Genomic DNA, 19,808 nt, shown 5'->3' with positions numbered 1-19,808 from the left:
ATAAAAGCCAAAAAATTGGAATAAAAGCCAGATAAAGTCAGAGTTTTGAGAATCGTGGGAAGTTGATACTACTTCTTGGACTACAGGACAATCAGTATCAAAGGGTTCCACCGCGAACATAATTATCGAGTGACCGCAGTGAGCAGCTGTTTGTATATCGTGTTCTTATTTTCTAAAACGAGATTTTTCTAATTACGTAGAAACAGCGAAATTTTAACAAAAGTATTTTCTCTCTTTCTCTCTCTCTCTTGTGAACTAAACTGTCGCCTAAATAAGATAATAAATTGGTGAAGTACTATACTTCTTGAAATTCCATGGGTAACGCCCACGCTGTGCCCGTGATACGAAGATAAATTTAATCTAATCTTATAGTAGTGGTAGTAATAAGTGCAACGTGATAAACAACGTGAAAATATTGTGTCCGTATCGTTATCTCGATTCTTACTACCTGCAAGGTATAGATAGCATTCTGGAAACAGCTGTGACTTATGCGATCTTGCAAGTAACACAGTGGTTCTCCCAGTAAACAAATGAGAACAGTTAGAAGATCATCCCTTAATAGAATATAATTCTATAATTTTGGCGGAGCGTTTGCTGTGACGAAAAATTCGTTTTACGAAGTCCCTTGATTGTTATGGAAACACTTCCCTCAATTAAATCGTTCGGTGATTAAATGGAGAAATTTTTGCGCTAATCTACATTATAATTTCTCAATTTCATTATGATTTTTTAATTTTATTATGATTTTTAAATTTCTCAATTTTTCTTAGTAAACAAATGAGAATACTATAAATTAGTATTCTTTAACGTTACTTCTTGTATCATTAGTTCAAGAAACGATATAATTATTTTGTAAACTTTTGATACTCTTTTTGTCAGTTATTATCTCTTGGGTTTCTTTATGAATTTTTACAAAAATTTGGGCTACGTTTGTGATATAAAAAGTTTCTAAAATAGTTTCAATCAGTAGACTATTCTTTCCTTTTTTTTTTTAAATATATCGTTTAATTTACAGCCAATAATTAAATGTTATAAAATGAATAAAAAACGTACACGACTGCGGTTTAATGGCCGCGATGGCTCTTCGTTTCAGCTATAGTTGTAACTATCGCTTGTTTAATAATTAGTTTGGTCAGTGTGGTTGGTTGACGGTGTTCAATAATTATTTAATAGCGCCTTAAAAAACTGATTTAGGTTATTTGGAAAAGAAGGCGCTACTCTATGGATTTTATTTTAAATATTCTAACCATATATAATATTTACAATGCCTCAAATCTAAGTAATCTATTTGTTACTATTATGGTGAATTCGTGTTTTACTTGAATTTTCAGTTTTCTTTGTTTTTTTAGGGTTGATTTTTTTATCTTTTTGTGTGATGCAAATGCAACGGATTTTTTAATTAGCGATTAATTACAGTACCTTTGCATATCAGAGCTTTGTAGTTGGGTCTTTGGTCAATGTAGTAAATGAAGGTTATGTTGTCGCTATTTGTTATTAGATATTCTTTATCTAAATCCTCTATCAGGTACCAAAATAATTATATTATGAAAAATTAGATTTCAAAAATTATTAAAAGTATAACTGTTGTTCCATTCAATTTCAAATACATAAAATACTTTTTGTGATATAAAATGGAAATGCAATATGTCAGAAAAGTTATTTTAAAAATGCAGTTAAAATGGTTTCGAATGTAAAGAGTTAAGAGTATTGATTTGAGAAAAATATTCTATAATTCGTGAGAAATATTTTATAAAATAGACAATTTATTGACAATAGTATTTTCTATCATATTGTCTACGTTTAATATGTTTTCAGGTACTTCTTCCTCTAACTCTTAACCTATAATTTATTCACTACTATTACGAACTTTATCCGTTTTATTCTTCCCTCTTTCTATTGTTGCTTTATGTATTTTTGCTGGATTTATATTTTGCTTCAATTTATTAACTATTTTTGTTAGATTCTTTCATTCGTTTAATATTTCTTCGTCGCAAATTTGAAGCTGTGTCTTTTTTAAGATTAATCTATTATTCATTATATTATAGTATGCAAAGCTTTACTTGGTTTTGTTGACTAAATAAATTTATTTCCATAACTTTTCCCTCCGCAATTTATTTTTTATCTAGGCCTACCAACATTAAAATTTAATATTATTGTACACGCAATAGTTCAGTAATTCTCGTTGAATTTTGTGCGACTCGAAGCTAAAAAAACACTAACACTGTTTTCTCACGTCTCGCATAAGCTCTTGTTATCCGGTCTCCATAATCGAATTCCGGTTGGTTAACATTCCGGCTAACCTTTTCATAAAAACATCCTTGACCCGCGCCATCAATTTCATATTCCGATTGATTAGTAATCACTTTCAATCCATCTTAATGCATAACTGTCTTAAATTACATCAGAGAGTCCTACCACTTGCGGCCATCAAAGTCTTTCGATCAAAATCAAATTGTAGTCAACGACCTAATAAAGGAGGATGGCACTTATTTGTCGAATGAAAGAAAAGTGTGCCGATATCAATGTATTAGCACGTGGTCGATCCGAGCTTTCTCAATTGAAAAATGAATTTTAATATTCGAAGGCAAAAGAATTTCTCTGTCTATATTTAATTTTATTTATAGTATCTTGAAATTAAGATACCCGGAATCATTAATTTCTCTCTCGATTGTTCCTACAGGAGAAAGAAATTTAGAAGCCGGCAAATATTCCTATCGATTCGCAAGGCAACAAAAAAAGAACCAAAAAAAAATTGTAAGAATTAGCCATATGCGAACACGCCATCTATTTTTCTTTCTCGCGAAGTGCAGACACCTGCAATTAAACCCTTCCAAGCTAATGGAAAACACGCGAGCAATTTACGAGATATTTTTCTCGTATTCTCACGGAGACTCGTGAAAAATTCATCGGCTGCTTTGATCGAAGTTTTCAAAGAGGGAAAGCGACGAGAGATTACCGGGAATTATAGCGCTGCTAAAGACCGTGCTGTGATATTTATTCTCTCGTTCGTAGACGCACGAGCGACCGTGCTTTTCTCACTGCTATTCTCGATACCGTCTATAGACAGGATATAAACTGCTGTCTATAGACGGTCTATAGACAAGACCGGACCGCAGCCAGAAAAGCCGGCGGAGCGTGTGACGAAAAATTCGGTTTAGGAAGGCCCTTGATTGGTGTGGAAAGATTTGGTCGAACGTATGGGGGATGTTGCCTAAATTAGGTCGTTCGGTGATTTAATGGAGAAATTTTTGCGCTAATTTATATTATAGTTTCTCAATTTCATTATGATTTCTCAATTTTTATTATGATTTCTCAATTTTTATTATAATTTCTCAATTTTTATTATAATTTCTCAATTTTTATTATGATTTCTCAATTTTCATTATGATTTCCAAATTTCTTCATAATTTCTCAATTTTTTATTATAATTTCTCAATTTCATTATAATTTCTCAATTTCATTATAATTTCTCAATTTCACTATAATTTCTCAATTTCATTATAATTTCTCAATTTCATTATAATTCCTATAGTGTTCGAATATTGAAGAAGTAATTGCTGCCATATAAGTTTGTTTTGAGATTGTCATTTAATTGAATATAAAATACTGCAGTTCTGTGAAATTTTTTGGATTTGAAAGATATCTTCTGATCATGACTAAATTCTCCGTACTATAATTTGTTAGAGTGTTGACTGAAGGTATTTAATTACTATTTTAACAATGACAATGTTTAGGCAGAATTTATCCGTGCCAAGATATTTTTAAATAGTCTAATCAATTTCAGAGGCCAACGTTGCTTTTTTTTTGAAGCCAAAAATTAAGTGCTAAATTAATACTTAATTTTACGAATGATTTATCCGACGATACTTTATAGAAATCGTAATATAGCTCTGTTACAATTTACCTTGGTATATAATGTCGATATAACCTTGGTATATCAATATAACCTTGGTATATCAACATAACCTTGATATATCAACATAACCTTGATATATCAACATAACCTTGATATATCAACATAACCTTGATATATCAATATAACCTTGATATTTTGGAGAAAAATAGTTTAACACTGTACTTGAAAATATATTTTTCTTCAGAAATTAATATTTCTTTATTAAACGAAGACACGACGATCGATATTAAATTAGTATTTAATCTTGTAAAATTTTGATTCAGAAAACCATTATGACAACACTAATATATCTAAATTTGTCTTTACCTCGATTTAATAATAACTCAAAACTATATCGGGGAAGTATACTTATTCCCGCAGAAACCGGTTTGCCTTTGCAACCATCCTATTTCTTATCTCGACGCGAAAGAGAGAAATTACGCAATAAAACCTCCGTTCTTTTTATAACTTCGAAACACCGTTTACAAATCATTCTGCCAAAAATAGAATTTCAAATGTTTTCGCATTTAGATTTTGAGCATAGGCGAGGAGCGTGCTTCATGGTACTATCCCGTCCTCTCTGAACCTGTTTAATCTCGTAGGGGGAGGTCTCGAGTGTGCAGGATTTATGCTCACGGTAACTTAGTATTCTTCGTTCAACCGCGATAAAGACTTACGTTCAAGTTATTTTATCGGCGCTTTATCGCGAAAACCATTCATGAATCTTTCAACTCTACGAGATAAATATTTGTCGAGCATTGTGGACCGGAATTGCCTATTGCTAAATATCGAACTAATTATTTCTTCATTTGGAAAACGATTTGTACGAACAATTGAATTTATATAATCGTAACTTTTTAAGGTTTTCTTTATATTTTTTAAAGTTTCATATCTTTTGAATTTTTAACTTTGCTAGACTGATAGAAAAATAGATTAGATTTTTCCGTATATTGTTCAACTTGATTTTATATAATTACAACGTATGAATACTGTTTTTCAAGCTCGTCAAATTCGCCTGACGATTTGTCCTCGTCAAAAGCAATATTCAAAAATTTATAAAATCTAAAAAAATGAGTCGATAAGCTCTGTCACCTAATTCAGAAAACTTCGCAAAGAATTATACTTTTCCCTCAATTCATCCCTCCTTAAGGTCGCGCTTTCGCCACGAACTCCAATATCACAATCTGCCGTCACCCCACGACCGAATAACATTTTATTACATTGTTGCAAAAATCGTCTATCTCCCGCCGTTTTTACTTATGAGAGCCGGTTTCTCAGATCGCTGTATCTATCCGACAGAAAAAATCTCGATAACGTACATTTAAAACCAGTTACCGTGATGTTTTATCGCTCGTTTATAGAATTGTCACTATCAATAACTATTATATGTACGTCGCCGTGCTAACTTCCACGGAGCGGTGTTCCGTTATCGATGAAATAGCGAAAGGTAACGTTGCGGTGTGACGCGACCAATCAGTATCGCGTCGGATATTCACGAGCACTATCGCGTTCCGCGTAGTGATCGTTGTGTAATTAGTGCAGCATAATATAATTTTTAGTATAATCAGTGGAGTTTAATATAATTAATTTAGTATAATGACTGCAGTATAATATAGTCAATTTAGTATAATAACTGCAGTATAATATAATTGATTTAGTATAATCGCTGCAGTATATTTCCATGTAAGCCCAGGGGAACATGATTCGATAAAAATAGATTTGAGTATAATCAGTGCAATACAATATAATCAGCGGTACTACAATAACTGCCAAGAGTTTCAACTACGTATAAAACACTGTCGCCCTATAGCGACCGTGTCTAACTATAGCTCATAATGTTCAAGTCGAAGACACCCTATACTTGACATTATTAATTGATCTCGGTGGCAAGGTTCAATTACGAATCAACCTCGGCGACCGTTTAGCTGACCGACGCAAATTATGCGCGACTTTTCCGTCTGAATAAATCGATTCGGCGGTGCGTTCTTTATCGATCGCATCGATCAGGAATTTTCCGAAGTAATTATCGAGTACGGTCGGATCAATTGCCAATCATGACGGAGAAAAGAAAATCCACGCAAGTGCGTATCTTCATCGACAAGAACATCGAGTTCCAACAGCAGAATTTCCCGTGGTCGAAACCATGGTACAACTGGATCTTCCGATGGATATGCGGCTCCGTTCGGAAAAAATGGCACGCCGGCAAAAGCAACAAAATGAACGTCGAGGAGCCGCCTCCTACCCTCGAGTTAGTCACACGGGTACGGAACGATTAGTGGGAGAAATTATTGTTTGCGCAACCACAATTTTAATATTAATTATTCTGTTTTTACTGTTCTGTTCGATGCCGATTTATTTTGCTATATTTCCTTACTTTTGCTGACTAAATCGCGGAAGATTTTTTCGGAAAATTTTCCTGGGGAATAATTTATTGCTCTGCTACTGCAAATGGAATATTTTCTTTGCTGCAAATGGAATATATTGCGTACTGCAAATGGGAATATAATCTCGTCGAAAAAAGTTTCCCATAATGTTGCAAAACTGGTTTTAGGAAAGTAGTCCCAGAAAACTTTGAAAAACGTGGTTTTAGGGGATTTATTAATTACCATATTTCAATGGGAAAATTTCATAATTTATCTCTCAAGTTTCTCATAATGTTGCAAAACTGGTTTTAGAAGACTGGTCTTAAAAATGTTTGAAAAACGTGATTATATGACATTTATCAATTACCATTTATCAACGGGAAAATTTCATGATTTTTCTCTCCTGTAATATAACCTCAAATTGGTTCGTTAGCAGAAATTCAAGTAATTAAAAATGCATCGTTAAAAATCTGACACATCTGTATCTTAAAAAACTGTTACTATGTTATTAATGATTATTTCAACAAGCAGATATCGAAATATTATTTCAATCGAATGTTGAACGAAGATGAATGTCTTCTCTTCTACGCATACCACGATCCCACTTTCTCTGAATCATGCGATATTATTCAACCGTAGTAATAAGTTCAAAAAGCTACAACAAGCTTTCTTCGTTAAACGAAAACAATTTAGTTTTAGTACACACGGTATTAAATAATAAATTTTAATCAGTCTTACATTATATAGTAGTTTCATCTTGGTGCTTTCATCACGATGTTGAACTGGTCCGACAGTCTGACAAGTCTTCGTCTTCGTTTCGATATACATAGGAAGATGATGTGTCTAAATCGAAAAAGCTACTCGAAACGATAAGAAAAATCTGAATTAACCAGAGAACAGTTACTGAAACGATCCTCTATCGCGCAGGTGAAAATGAATTATTCATAGATCGATAATCAATTTTATTCGACAGTCAGAAATACACAGTGCTTACAGTTCGAAGATTGATTTCTTTCTCGTTTTGGTTAGAGAATTCTATATGCTTCAACGTTTTGAACGAAAGCCTCGACCAGGGGGACAGTTATCTGTAAAATTAATAATTTATCATCATTGCACACGCGTATCCCTCGTTCGTGTCGTTATTCGCAACCAACGAAGACAATGATCGTCGAATCACGTCGTCGTTGTTGGAACAACGCCACGTACTTGGAACGTTTCGTGCGCTCAGAGGGAACGAATCCAGTGAAACAATGTCACTCTTTGTTCCCGCAAAATTGTTGTTACACTCTTTACTCGTGAAAGCCGAAAAACGAATTTGAAATTGAACAGCCGCGATGAAAGCACGTTCCGAATAGCCGCGAAAAGCAACGAACGCGATCGTGGTCGCCGCACAGTTTCCCGTTCTCTGGTGAACTTCAGATCCCGGCGGGATCGGCTTGCCAGTAACGTGACGATTCGTTTGTCTCTTCTGACGTAGCATTTTAACATGCATAGGTTATACCGTCGAGCACGAAGCTCTTTAGATCAGGCACCGTAGTTAAATACGAATGCAAAGCGCCGAACTGCAGCATGCGAGAAATAAGAGTGTGACGTCATCGCCGCGTGCACGACGACGAGCCAAATTTTATAAACAGGGTCGGACAGACGCGCCGAAAAGCGACCGTGCAGAATTAGTAGGTTCACCTAGCGAAACTGAATCGAGATTCGCTCGATTTTTTTTAATTGTAAATGTTTAAATACCCCTTCGATATTTAACTATTCCATGATTTGTCTAATATTTTTACCGTGTGATATTTAAATGTTTCCGATGCTTTAATTAAGCTACTTAAGGTCGATTAAAAAAAGGGGTTAGCAAAGACTGTGGTAGCCAGAAAAATGATCCCCAAAATTTGAGTTAAAACATGTTATTTATTTGGTAGTTAACAAGTACGAGAATCGTCTATATTATCTGAAAAAGTTAATAAAAACTGGAGCTCATTTTCCTGAATTTGCGAAGCTATTTTCCTGAATTTGCGAAGCTATTTTCCGTCGCTGAATTTCAACAAATTATTTTAGCAGAATCCAAAATTTCGAGTGCTCAGTTTAGTCGACGATTTACCCAATAAATTGCTTCGTTTGTTGCAGAAAGGACCACAGGATATCGAAGATTACCCGTTAACAAACAGTGTTCCTAGTCTCGTAAAAGTAAGTAGACCACGTGCCCCGCCACGTTACCGATCTATCGGCCGGCAGCCGAACGAAGCCGATAGATAAATTCTGTCGACAACACACAACACACAAACACATACACAAGCCGATTTATCGTGGCATTTATTATTTCTTTCGAATCGAACCCCTCGAACGTCAGATATTGTTGGTCTTCCCCAAAGATGATCAGCAAATGGACGTGCTCGCTACCACTTCGAGGCGATTGGGGTGGAGCGTGTCGGTGGCGAAAGACAAGGAAAAGGCCGTCGATTATTTCCAAAATCGGGCACACGAGCTAATAATCGTCGATCATCGAGGGCAACGCGCTGCAGAAGCCGATTCCATTTGTAGGTATGGCCGGAAAATTGTTCTCTAATCGCGTAACAAGCTGTCTCAGTTTCGCTTCAATTTATTTGAACGACTCGAGACCGTAAACAGGAGGACTCTAAGCAGAATGGAATTTTAAACCACTAGTATTTTCTCTGACAATTTTTGTTTATAATTCCGATGAAAATTAGAGTAGAGACTGTCGCGAATTATCTTCTATAGTACGAGACAGGCGCCGGTAAACTTTCTTGGCTGCGGGTCAAAATCAACTTGAATCCAACTAATAACCCCTTGCATTATAATAACGAGTCCGACTTGCGATCAATATTCAATGCTTCGATTATTATTAATTTCTTCTAAATTAAAATAAAATTGAATTCTTCGGAAAATTAAGACAAAAATTTTCTGGTCCTGTTAAGGACAGTAGGGGGGGTTAAGATGACGTTTAGGGTCAGTGGTATCTTCATTTTAAGACAGTCATTTATAGAAGAATAATAGAAATTTAATTGAGATAATAATAATCCTATTAAAATTGAAAAATAATTCCAAATTATCGTTCTAATTATTATAAAAATAAATATAATTGTGAAACTATCAAATTGGGTCCCTTGATGACGTCATAGGTTGCCGACGCCTGGAGGTATATAGGTTATGTGGTACATCATAAAATCTCCAAATAATAATACTGACTTTAATCAGTATATATTTTAATCAATATATATATATTTCAATCAATATATATATTTCAATCACTGTATATTTTAACCTAATACCGAACGATTGTAAATGTTCCATATTACCAATGAATACCAAAGAAACGTTCGCTAATCTTCAGGAGATGTTTAAAAAAGGTTCCGAGTCTGCGAAACTCTGAAAATTCTAATAAGAACAAATTCTCCAACAGATCCGTCTGATTTTGATTCCAGGGCAATTAGGTCTAGTCCCGTTTACCACAATTCCGTGATCATAGCACTAGTAAAAAAATCGTAAGTGAATATATGTTCGTTAAAATTTTGCCTCGCCGTTTCTACGTCAAATTATGGCCGGTGTATAGTTTATGTTTGTTCTTCTGTGGGTTTGAAACAGGTACTTCATGTATGGCGAGAAAGATAAAATCGTGGCACTTGATTTACTTGAGACAGGCTTCAACAGGGTAAGTTAATGAGCAGTTTTTTTACTAATAATTTCTATTTTTCTTAATTGTTAATGCTTCTTAGTTTTACGTTTTATAATTCGTAATGCTTTTTATTTTTACTTTATATAATTTCTAATGCTTTATATTTTTACTTTATATAATTCCTAATGCTTTTTATTTTTTCTTTATATAATTCTTAATGCTTTTTATTTTTACTTTATATAATTTCTAATGCTTTTTATTTTTACGTTATATAATTCTTAATGCTTTCTTATTTTTAAAGACCGAACAAAATATTTTGTGCGCTTCGAAACACATTATTTTCGTTACTGAACCAACGATTGCATCGCGAAAATTAAATTAAATTATTCAATGAAACAAAAGCTGAAGCCTCACCAATTGTCACAGCACTTTCTCGTTTTACCTTATTCCTTGTCGCTGACTTTAATTAAATACATCAGTTCTATCGGTAGAGAAATGAATTTTCTGTATTTGGCTTATCAAACCGGAATTTATAATCAACCCCTTTCACGGTTATTGTTCCATTCGTTTCAGGCATTGATGGAGTGTTCGCACGAGGGAATATTAATCAACGAATTAGTGGGGATTTATACGAGCGCGTTGCTGCCAAGGACTCAGCTGGCGGCGGCAAGCGCGCTTTACCTAGCGCTTGACAGATGCCGTGATATGGTACATGTGACCAATGATAAACACATTGTACAGGTAACGTGAGTAATTGTAAAACTTATCGGCTGCTACCTTCGAAGTTCTTCTTTTTTTTTTGTCGACGAAATAACTCGTGTCCGTTGATGTCAAGCACTTAATCACGTACGGTATCGGAATACGTAATCTTTGATTCCAGTGAAATTGAGAATCGCCTAATCCTTTCATGTTCGAGTATTTAAGTTCTTGATCACAACACTTTAGCCGTTCCGACGATCATTGTCATCCTTAAGTGTTCGTTAATGTATTCTCAAGATATTCTAATTGTCCTTTTTTTACTAAATTTTCGATATCGTTTAACGCTTATTATAGCTAGCCTAATTAATCACTGTATAATGTATTCTATGTTCTATTATCAGATTGTATGCCATATTCCATTTTCAATCGATCGCTATACCTTTCGACAGTTTCAGCGACTCGGATATTCGTTACTGCTATAGTCTATTCATTAGTGGTCCACGTCTCGGTTTTTTTTCTAATTTTTGCGAGTGTCCTGTTTAGTATATTCCACGCGAGCGTTCACTTACGACTCGATCACAAATTCTGACGCTATATGTAATAACTTACTTCTAAGTAACTCGTTACTGCTAAGTAAGTACTCGTCGCAGTGATTAGAATCGAATTAGTCTACCGTCAGGAAGAAAACCGTGACACACCAGTTTCAATGACATTGAATACAGGAGATTATTGTTGTTGTCGTTGTTGATTACAGTTTGTTAATAAAATCACCGAGAAGCTACTCGGCTATAGAACAAGCGAGATGATGGGGATAAATATCAGGGAGTTGGTGCACTACGACAATTTCGTCGTCATGGAGCAACAGATCAGCAGGGGCCGCGAGTTCGAAGGGAACATGAATTGCAGGCGGAAGAACAATCAGATGCTCACTATCAACTGCAGGGTGATACCCTTTTGCACATCGCTGAAGTGAGTCGATCTTTTACTGATTCGAAGACGAGGGTTAGCCATTTGCACTCGAAGCCTTTTTAGCTCTAAATCTAAAATAATTTTTCTGTCTTATAGCATTTTTATTTTGAGCGACGAAGTGTATTTTATATATGCCAAATTAATTCTCGTTATTCGTACTAACTGTGCCATATTTAACAATTTTTCTAAAATTAAACATTGTTGCTATAAAAATTATTTTAAAGGGTGAAAGAACGAGTGCAAAGGGTGAATTTAATTTTCCGAAATTTCGTTGATATTCCTATTTTGATATAAATATATTTTCTTGCAGGAAACCGACGCATTATATTTACATATACGACACAACATATTTATCAGAGAACATCGACCCGCAGAGTCCAATGAGCCCGTTCAACGTGCCTATGCAACCACAGTACCCGAAAGTGGGCTCCCTACCTACGTCACCGAGAAGGCCCTCGGACGTCAAGTCCAGCATCACCGATGGTAATTCAACTTCAATCCTAACCTCTAGGTTATGTCGTAGAAAATATCGAACCCCTTTTGAAATATTACTGTGCACTGCCTCCCACAAGTATTTGTCTATTCTCGTTGTGCACGAAAGAAGAAACTCTATAGAGATAATAATATAAATAAAATAGATAAAATAATAGTAGATAATACTAATAGATAAATACTAGTATACTAATAGATAGAATTCTACAGAGACTAAAGTCTATTGTATCATGATTGTTAATTTAACGTTTCTATTTATTCGCATGGATGCTGCTTAATGCAATAATGCCTCGATCTCAAAAATTATAATTTTTAAAAGCTTCGGTTTGAATTGTTCGTATTACTTATGTGATCGTCTTATCGAACTAAATAGTATCGTAGTATGGTTATTTAATTCTTAGATTCTAAAACTTTTTCTTAAAAAAAAGAAAATAGATTTCTAATCGTAGCGTGCAAGCTGCGTTTTTAATTCGCGACTGTTCGATCAACAAAATATTTGAAAACGAAGCAAAAATGGCACTCGCTACTCCTCGAATTTTAATCGTTTCGGAATAGAATAATTTCCAATACGCTGCTCGGTGCACGTTTGTTTCGCTGTAAATATCGTTTCAGTCGCGATATTGATCCCACGTTTGTTTTCTTAGAAACTAGGCTATCAGGAGGATATTTTTATCTTTTTTACATCACGTATTTTCTAAGTTGTCTATATCACGGCCGTAAAAGTGTCCAATCGGTAAACAGAAAACTGGGACACCTATCACGCGATACACCTTTTAATAGAGTTATATAATTTTTTTTTTTAACGAATCCCGCGGTTTCTTTCAATAGTATCTTAATTACACACGTGCTCGACGATTGCGTTTTCGATTTCAGAGCTGAGGCGAACCAGCATGCAAAAGTTGCACTCGATGCAATTGGAGGCGCCTATCACGAAAGTCATCATCCTGCTCACCAACGTCATCACGGAGTCTACGAGTCCCGAAACAGCCGCGCAAATCGACAAGGTATCAACGATATTCTCTGTTGCTGCGGAAACATGAATTTTAAGAAAGTTTTACAGAAATTCGAACAAAATCCAAAAATTGTTACGTATCTAATGTCTCCTCTAATTACGTTTATTTCTCGTTGATTATATTATTACGGTGTTACGTCACAGCCTGTGCAATCGTGAAAGCCAGATATAGCAACGATTCTCCTACGCCGTCGTTTATGCTCTTTCTTGAGCAACGCCGTTCAGAAAACCTATTTACAGGAAATAAACAATATCGTCGTGTTGATGTTTAACAATTTGTCAGGCGATAGAGATGCTGAAAACCTCCGAGCTGTACGCGCCGTATATCAAAGAGGACAGAAGTTACAAAGACCCAGTGGCGACGGATCTCGTCGGAGCTTTGCTCGCGGTAAGCGTCCAGTGATTGATAATTAATACTATACGAAACTGATCAAAAATGGTTCATCGATTCTTTGAATTTTTATAAAATTTATATGAAATATGTAGTCACCGAGACGACCATGGGAATCTAGGAGATCCTCGGCCGATTCCGAACGGATAACGAATATACGAACCCTCGCGCCGGGGATGAGCAGCTCGCGAATGCAAATCAAGGGGTTCAGGGGGCCTCAGGAGATCGCCGAAATACTCGACAGGTGTTTGGAATGGAACTTCGACATATTCAAGCTCGAGGTTTTAACGGACAAGAGGTATAAAAATATGCCAAATTCGATATTTGCATTAAGTACTTTGCCGACACCCTCTCGTCGTTTCAATTAATTGAAAAGCAAAACTCACGATGCTTTTTGCTAACCGAACACGCTTGGAATAATTTTTGTAATTTTATTTAGCAATTTTTCGAAATGTCATTTCAAAGATATTCCGTCGAATTAAGTTTATCGAATGAAATCGAGCCAAGAGAAAAAGAGAGATAGAAAATCCTATCAGATTTCATCGAAGTAAATATTTGGATAGTTTATCACGAAGATATTTCCTTTATCTATCCCCGATCTCTGTTTCAGGCCGCTGCTTTTCCTAGGAATGACCATCATGAACCTGTACCAGGTGCCGGCGCGACTAAACTGCGACGAGAAAACAGTACAGAACTGGCTGACCGTGCTCGAAATGAATTACAGATCTCAGAACTCTTATCACAATTCGACTCACGCCGCGGACGTTCTCCAAGCTACCGCCAGATTCATGCAGTCTGAGAGGATACAACAGGTCTTAGAACCTTTGGACGAGGTATCGGCATTAATCGCGTCTGCTGCGCACGACGTGGACCATCCGGGCAAATCGAGGTACAATAAAATTCGTGAAACTTCGGTAAAAATATTAATAATATCTTCTGCAATCTCGGGTCTTCTTTGAACCTCAGATTTCTGTTATAACTGGATTAGTTAGACTTCTGTTATACTCGGATTACTTGTGCACTAGAGTATTTTTGATTCACGTCTATTATTAGATACATCGCTTGGAATCGTGAAATGTCATTACTGCCTCGTTCAGCCTCTATCGCGAGTTACTCTTTTATTTTCTGATATCATTTTACCTGATAAACGCAGCGATAAACCTGATAAAATAGAACGTGGAAACTGCACGTAGTATTAATCTTGGAGCCGATCTCAACATTGCAATCGGAAAGATTTGTAAAGCACCATGGCTACGAATTATTATGTCACACGGAAAGGAACAATTCCTTTAAATTTCGAACTTGGTAGTATTTATTTTAGCTATTTTATTTATTTTGTTTATTACGAAAGATATCTAATATTTAAATAATGACGTAACAATAGCTCGGTAATAGATAGAAAATTTTGGTTGACATGGCTACCGGTTGTGGTAGAAAGCTGATTTTTAAGCTATCGGTTGGTAAAGAGTTAAGCAAAGGTTTTAACGATTTCTAATTGTTTCTGTAAACTCGAAATCATTGCAGCCAATTTCTCTGCAACGCTGACGACAAATTGGCAATACTTTACAACGATATATCTGTGCTTGAGTCACACCATGCAGCCCTGACGTTCAAGTTGACGTTATCCGATGACAAAGTGAACATATTCAAGGTAAAAACGAATGCGGTCGAAGCCCAGGCGCATGAATTTATTGTTCGGAAATAGAAGAATGAAAATAGACTTAACGGCGTGTATCGTGCACGGTTTGTTATAGAATTTGGAACGTGACACCTACAAACACGTTCGCCAAACGGTGGTGGACATGATTCTAGCGACAGAGATGACGAAACACTTCGAGCACCTGGCCAGATTCATGAACTTGTGCAGCTTGAAGGCTGGAGATCCGGCAGACGTATGCTAAGCACTATTTCCTTTTACAACTATTTACTATTAAAATTGTTGAATTTTAAATTTTTGAATTTTGAAATTTTTGAATTTCAAATTTTGAATTTTCAAATTTTGAAATTTTGAATTTTCAAATTTTGAATTTTAAATTTTGAATTTTCAAATTTTTGAATTTTCAAATCTTCAAATCATGGAATTTTCAAATTTTCAAAAATTGTTTTCCGCCCAATAATTATAGTTTTCCAGCGCTCTTAATGTTATTTAACATTAACTATTTTATGTTTCGTACCTTGTTCTCGTAAGCACTTCTTGCAATTCTTTCTTTTTCAACGAATACATATTTTACCCAACAATTATAGTATCAATTGGATTAAACGTCCCGAATTGGACGATATTTGTTTAAAATCTTAGAGAAGTTTTTTGAAGCGATCGAAGTTAAAGTTCTGGAACATTTACAATTTTTCTATTGTGACGAAATAATTTGTTCGTGATTCCTAGTTTATCGTTGTTTTGATAAGCACATTAGAATTTTTAATAACTGTAAGTGTTCAGTTCTCAATTATGGTATATTAGTTCCATAGACGTATAACACGAGTTTAAAGCTGAAATACGTACTAATTATGTTTCTACTTCTTACTAATAGTTAGCTAATATATTTTACTAATAGTTACCCAATATATTTTTACTAATAGTTATCTCATATATTTTTACCGATAGTTATTTCATACATTCTTATTACTTGCACACTTTACTCACAAACTGAACTGGAAAATTGTTATTCAAAATGCGATTAGACTTGTTTGAAATCGAGATGAAAGCCTGTAATTGTTACACATTGGAGAAATATCTTATTCAATATTCTTAATTTCGTAGTCAGATTAAAAGTTTCTATCAATCGCCCTAAACGCGTTAAGTGCCGGAAATGAATCCCAAAATTTTCCACAAAATTAAAGTAATTCCACTAACGAAACTGGAACCTGGCAATTAAAATTGACCATATGTGAGGGACTTTAACTCTTTCGCATTGTTCAGTTTGACCAGATAAATTACAATAAAAAATGAAATTTAAAAAATTGTTAAAATTAAATGTGATTAATATGTGATTATTACGGCACTCGACGTGTTAATGGTTAACCTTGACAACAGCCCCAAGCTGTTATAATTAATTATAACAAATGCAAAATTTCCACAAAGGGTTATATCGATTCCGTGGACATGACCGCGGTGTTGCAACCCGAGAACATAGCGCTGGTAAAAAGGATGATGATCAAATGCGCGGACGTGTCGAACCCGACCAGACCGATGAAAGACTGTGTCGAGTGGACCAGGCGAATCGCAGAAGAATACTTTACACAGGTAAAATTTCACTTACTTAATATGATTGTTGCGTCTGGACCGGTTTTCTTCGTCAGCTTCCATTAATTCAACGATCTCCAACAATAAATAAATAAACGTTCACGGTCTTCGTCCCCCGTGTACGTCGCAAAACAAAATCACAGTAAATATATTCAGCTTTATCTTAATGTTCCTCGTTCGTTAAAAAAAAAAGGAAAAAATAGAAAAATTAATAAGAAAATAATAAAATGTCGTAGGATGAAAAAACCTGTAATCTACTTTGAAAAAAAATAGCATGTTGAATCTTCTTCGCAGACCGATCAGGAGAAGCAATTGAAACTGCCTGTTCTGATGCCGATGTTCGACAGGCAAACGTGCTCGATACCGAAATCGCAGATTGGTTTCATTGATTTCATCATCAACGACATGATCGAGGCTTGGGATGGTTCGTAGTATAATATTTTCACTGTTTCTCCCATTATACTAGAATTAATAATACTTTGATTCTTGTTGCAAAGAATCCTCTTTATTGAACGAAGGGCAAAATTTTCTGTCATTTCAAAGGTCTCGAAATTAACAGAATGAATCTCAGTTTAGTTATTATTCTTACTTCTTGTTTATGATAATTAATTTCTGTTGCACAGAATCTTTTATTGAACGAATGGCAAAATTTTCTCTCAATTTAATAGTTAAGAAATTAACAGAATAATTCTCAGTTTATCTATTATTCTTAATTCTTATTTACTATTCTTAATTTCTGTTGCAAAGAATCCTTTATTGAACAAATGGCAAAATTTTCTCTCAATTTAATAGTTTAGAAATTAACAGAACGATTCTCAATTTATTTATTATCCATAATAAACCGCGTTTCTAGCAGAAATTTGCTTCTGTTTCCCGCAGCATTCATCGACATGCCAGAAATGGTTGGATACATGAGACAAAATTACGAGAAATGGAAAGAATATAATGTAAGGGTATGTTTATTTCATTTTAACCGTTCCACGGTCGCAAACATTCACGATGTTTCTTTTTTGCTTTCCGGTTGTTAACGTACACAAAAAAACAGGAGAAGGGCGTAACGACCTTGCAAGACATCGAGAAACTGCAGCTGCTTCCTGAACTGCACATCCACCGATTCGCGTGACCCATGGAAAACTTGTTGAAAAAGAAACTCGTCTCTCCTTTTCTTTTGCCCCCCCTAGCACACACACACACTACGGTCCGTCCCGACAAGCTCAACACACGCTGCGAGATTGCGCAACGATTTGTAAAATACTTGTAATAATTTAAGAATAGAGTAATATGACACGTCGTACGCTTGTAAGTTCTTCTTTTTTTTTTTTTAGGAAATATACTTGTTAACTCATTCACGTTCGCCGTCCAGTTACTCCGCAGCCTTCCCCCACCCTCCACACGCGCACCCTCGCCCGACCGCCCGCCCACGCCATTCTTCGAGATCTAATTTCGAACTAGTGACAACGCGTTCCGGATCCTCCGCGCGTTCCGTGAATACACAGATTAGTCATTCCTTCGCGAATGTCGAACGAAAACGGAGTCCTGTCCATTGAGAATAATATGTAATTAAGTTATTTCGATATCAATTGTCTATTTTTTAAGTAATTATAATTTAACCTTCGTACCTTGCCCCAACTCCGAGAAATCTGTTTAGTTGGACGAAGCTCGTTCTGAACTAAAAAATATCCCTCAAAATTTATATTTGCCACAATCTTTTTTGTGCCTTAAAAATCAATTTATTCTCCAACCAGCAGAAAAGCTGGTACGTATTGTTAATATTAAATAAAGATCAAAACTGCGTTCTCTCTATTTCGTTGCTCTCGTAATCATTTCTTCGGTGAAAATGTCCCGCTATAGTAGATAGTTTATAATAAAAGAACAGATCGAGTTCAATTTAGTGAAGACATTTAATATTCGAAAGTACTATCGCATTGTTCTCGACTAAATTTATTGGTAAGAAAATAAATATAACTGTCCATATAATTGCTGCAATTTCGCATGAAAATCCACACTTACCGTGTGGTTATATTGTTTTATTTAACAATAGAGGTCTATTGTTAATATTCAGCTTCTGCTTGACTGTTTTTATAATTCAACAAACTTCTTGCAACTTGTGTTGGCATTATTGACATGGCACTGTGAACAACTTGAATATGCGATGTACGAAATCGATCGTACTTGTGTGAAAGAAAACGAACTTAACCCTTTGCACTCGAAGCCATTTTAGCAAATCGGAAATCAAATTTCTGACTCATTGTATTTATTGCTCTATGTAACAAAGTGCACTTTTATGTATAGAAAAATGATTCTTGTAATTTAGATAGTTACATATTATACAGATAACAATAATTTCACTATTCAACAATTTTTGTAAATCTAAGCTCTGTATAGAAATGATCTTGAGACGCGATGGAACAATTTTAGTGTCGCCTCAGAGTCAAATGGTGTCGCAGAGTCAAACTCGAGTGCGAAGGGTTAATATAAAATTCTCCCTTAGTTAAAAGTTTCTCCCTTAATGAAGGAATCGCCTCTCCGAAATTCTCGGCTTCGCTCTCGACCGTCCCACACATACAATGTGTAATCAGAAAAATGAAAGTTAGAAAAGAAATCGTCGTAATCGGTACTCACATGCCAACAGAGTAATGTTCCTAGAAGGGACTTGGTGTACGCCGTCGTAATGGGAAAGAAGTCATTCAGCAGTTTTACGGTCATAATTTCATGTCACTTTATTGTTTTTCTCTCAGCCAAAAGTGATGTGACGAGACCCATCGCTTGGCGTTGCAGAAATATTACACAGAAATATGGAACAAGATTGTATATGGATGTTTGTGTGTGTGTGTGTGTTTGTATATATATATATTTATATAATTATAATCATAGTTCAATCTGTTGAATCGGCAAGAATTTTCTCTCGTATAATTTTCGAATAATTAGTTTCGTTAAAATGAAGAACAACACACGCTTACGATTTTTCATTCGCGGTTTACACAGTTTTTTGTTTGGCCTCGATACAAATGAAAACTCAAGGAACGGCAAAAGAAAAAAAAACGAAAGGATAAAAGCCGTATCCTCGGAGGCGTTCTCTCTCACGATCGTTTCGAATAAACGAAGCTGATTGTTG

At 35.3% G+C, this 19,808-nt stretch overlaps 1 protein-coding gene and 1 long non-coding RNA gene across 2 annotated transcripts; one reads left to right on the top strand and one right to left on the bottom strand.

Annotated features, from left to right (window-relative positions):
• Positions 1 to 1,332: 1,332 nt before the first annotated feature.
• On the bottom strand, positions 1,333 to 4,841 carry LOC144472993 (uncharacterized). Its single transcript, XR_013494483.1, has 2 exons — positions 4,024 to 4,841; positions 1,333 to 3,966 (listed from the first exon to the last, which is right to left on the bottom strand). It is a non-coding gene; the product is annotated as an uncharacterized LOC144472993 (long non-coding RNA).
• Positions 4,842 to 5,401: 560 nt separating this feature from the next.
• Pde8 (phosphodiesterase 8) lies at positions 5,402 to 17,827 on the top strand. The gene is made up of 18 exons (XM_078185963.1): positions 5,402 to 6,156; positions 8,383 to 8,442; positions 8,606 to 8,796; positions 9,699 to 9,758; positions 9,859 to 9,925; positions 10,463 to 10,630; positions 11,343 to 11,557; positions 11,868 to 12,040; positions 12,923 to 13,053; positions 13,345 to 13,449; positions 13,548 to 13,750; positions 14,063 to 14,341; positions 14,977 to 15,103; positions 15,207 to 15,344; positions 16,532 to 16,693; positions 16,988 to 17,117; positions 17,573 to 17,640; positions 17,739 to 17,827. Exons 1-18 carry the CDS (start codon positions 5,950 to 5,952, stop codon positions 17,814 to 17,816), a joined length of 2,562 nt encoding a protein of 853 aa, XP_078042089.1. The 5' UTR covers positions 5,402 to 5,949; the 3' UTR covers positions 17,817 to 17,827.
• Positions 17,828 to 19,808: the final 1,981 nt, after the last annotated feature.

This window comes from Augochlora pura, chromosome 7 (genome assembly GCF_028453695.1).
Source record: "Augochlora pura isolate Apur16 chromosome 7, APUR_v2.2.1, whole genome shotgun sequence".
In the NCBI taxonomy this organism is placed as follows: domain Eukaryota; kingdom Metazoa; phylum Arthropoda; class Insecta; order Hymenoptera; family Halictidae; genus Augochlora; species Augochlora pura.
Note: the sequence above shows the minus strand (reverse complement) of the source record. Positions and strands in the feature narration are given on the sequence as shown.

What these genes read in the sequence shown, in the direction of transcription:
- Pde8 (XM_078185963.1), top strand. Translation starts at nt 5,950, where the DNA reads ATGACGGAGAAAAGAAAATCCACGCAAGTGCGTATCTTCATCGACAAG. An exon ending in CCCTCGAGTTAGTCACACGG is followed by an intron (nt 6,157 to 8,382) that starts GTACGGAACGAT and finishes CGTTTGTTGCAG; the next exon opens with AAAGGACCACAGGATATCGA. An exon ending in ATAGCACTAGTAAAAAAATC is followed by an intron (nt 9,759 to 9,858) that starts GTAAGTGAATAT and finishes GGTTTGAAACAG; the next exon opens with GTACTTCATGTATGGCGAGA.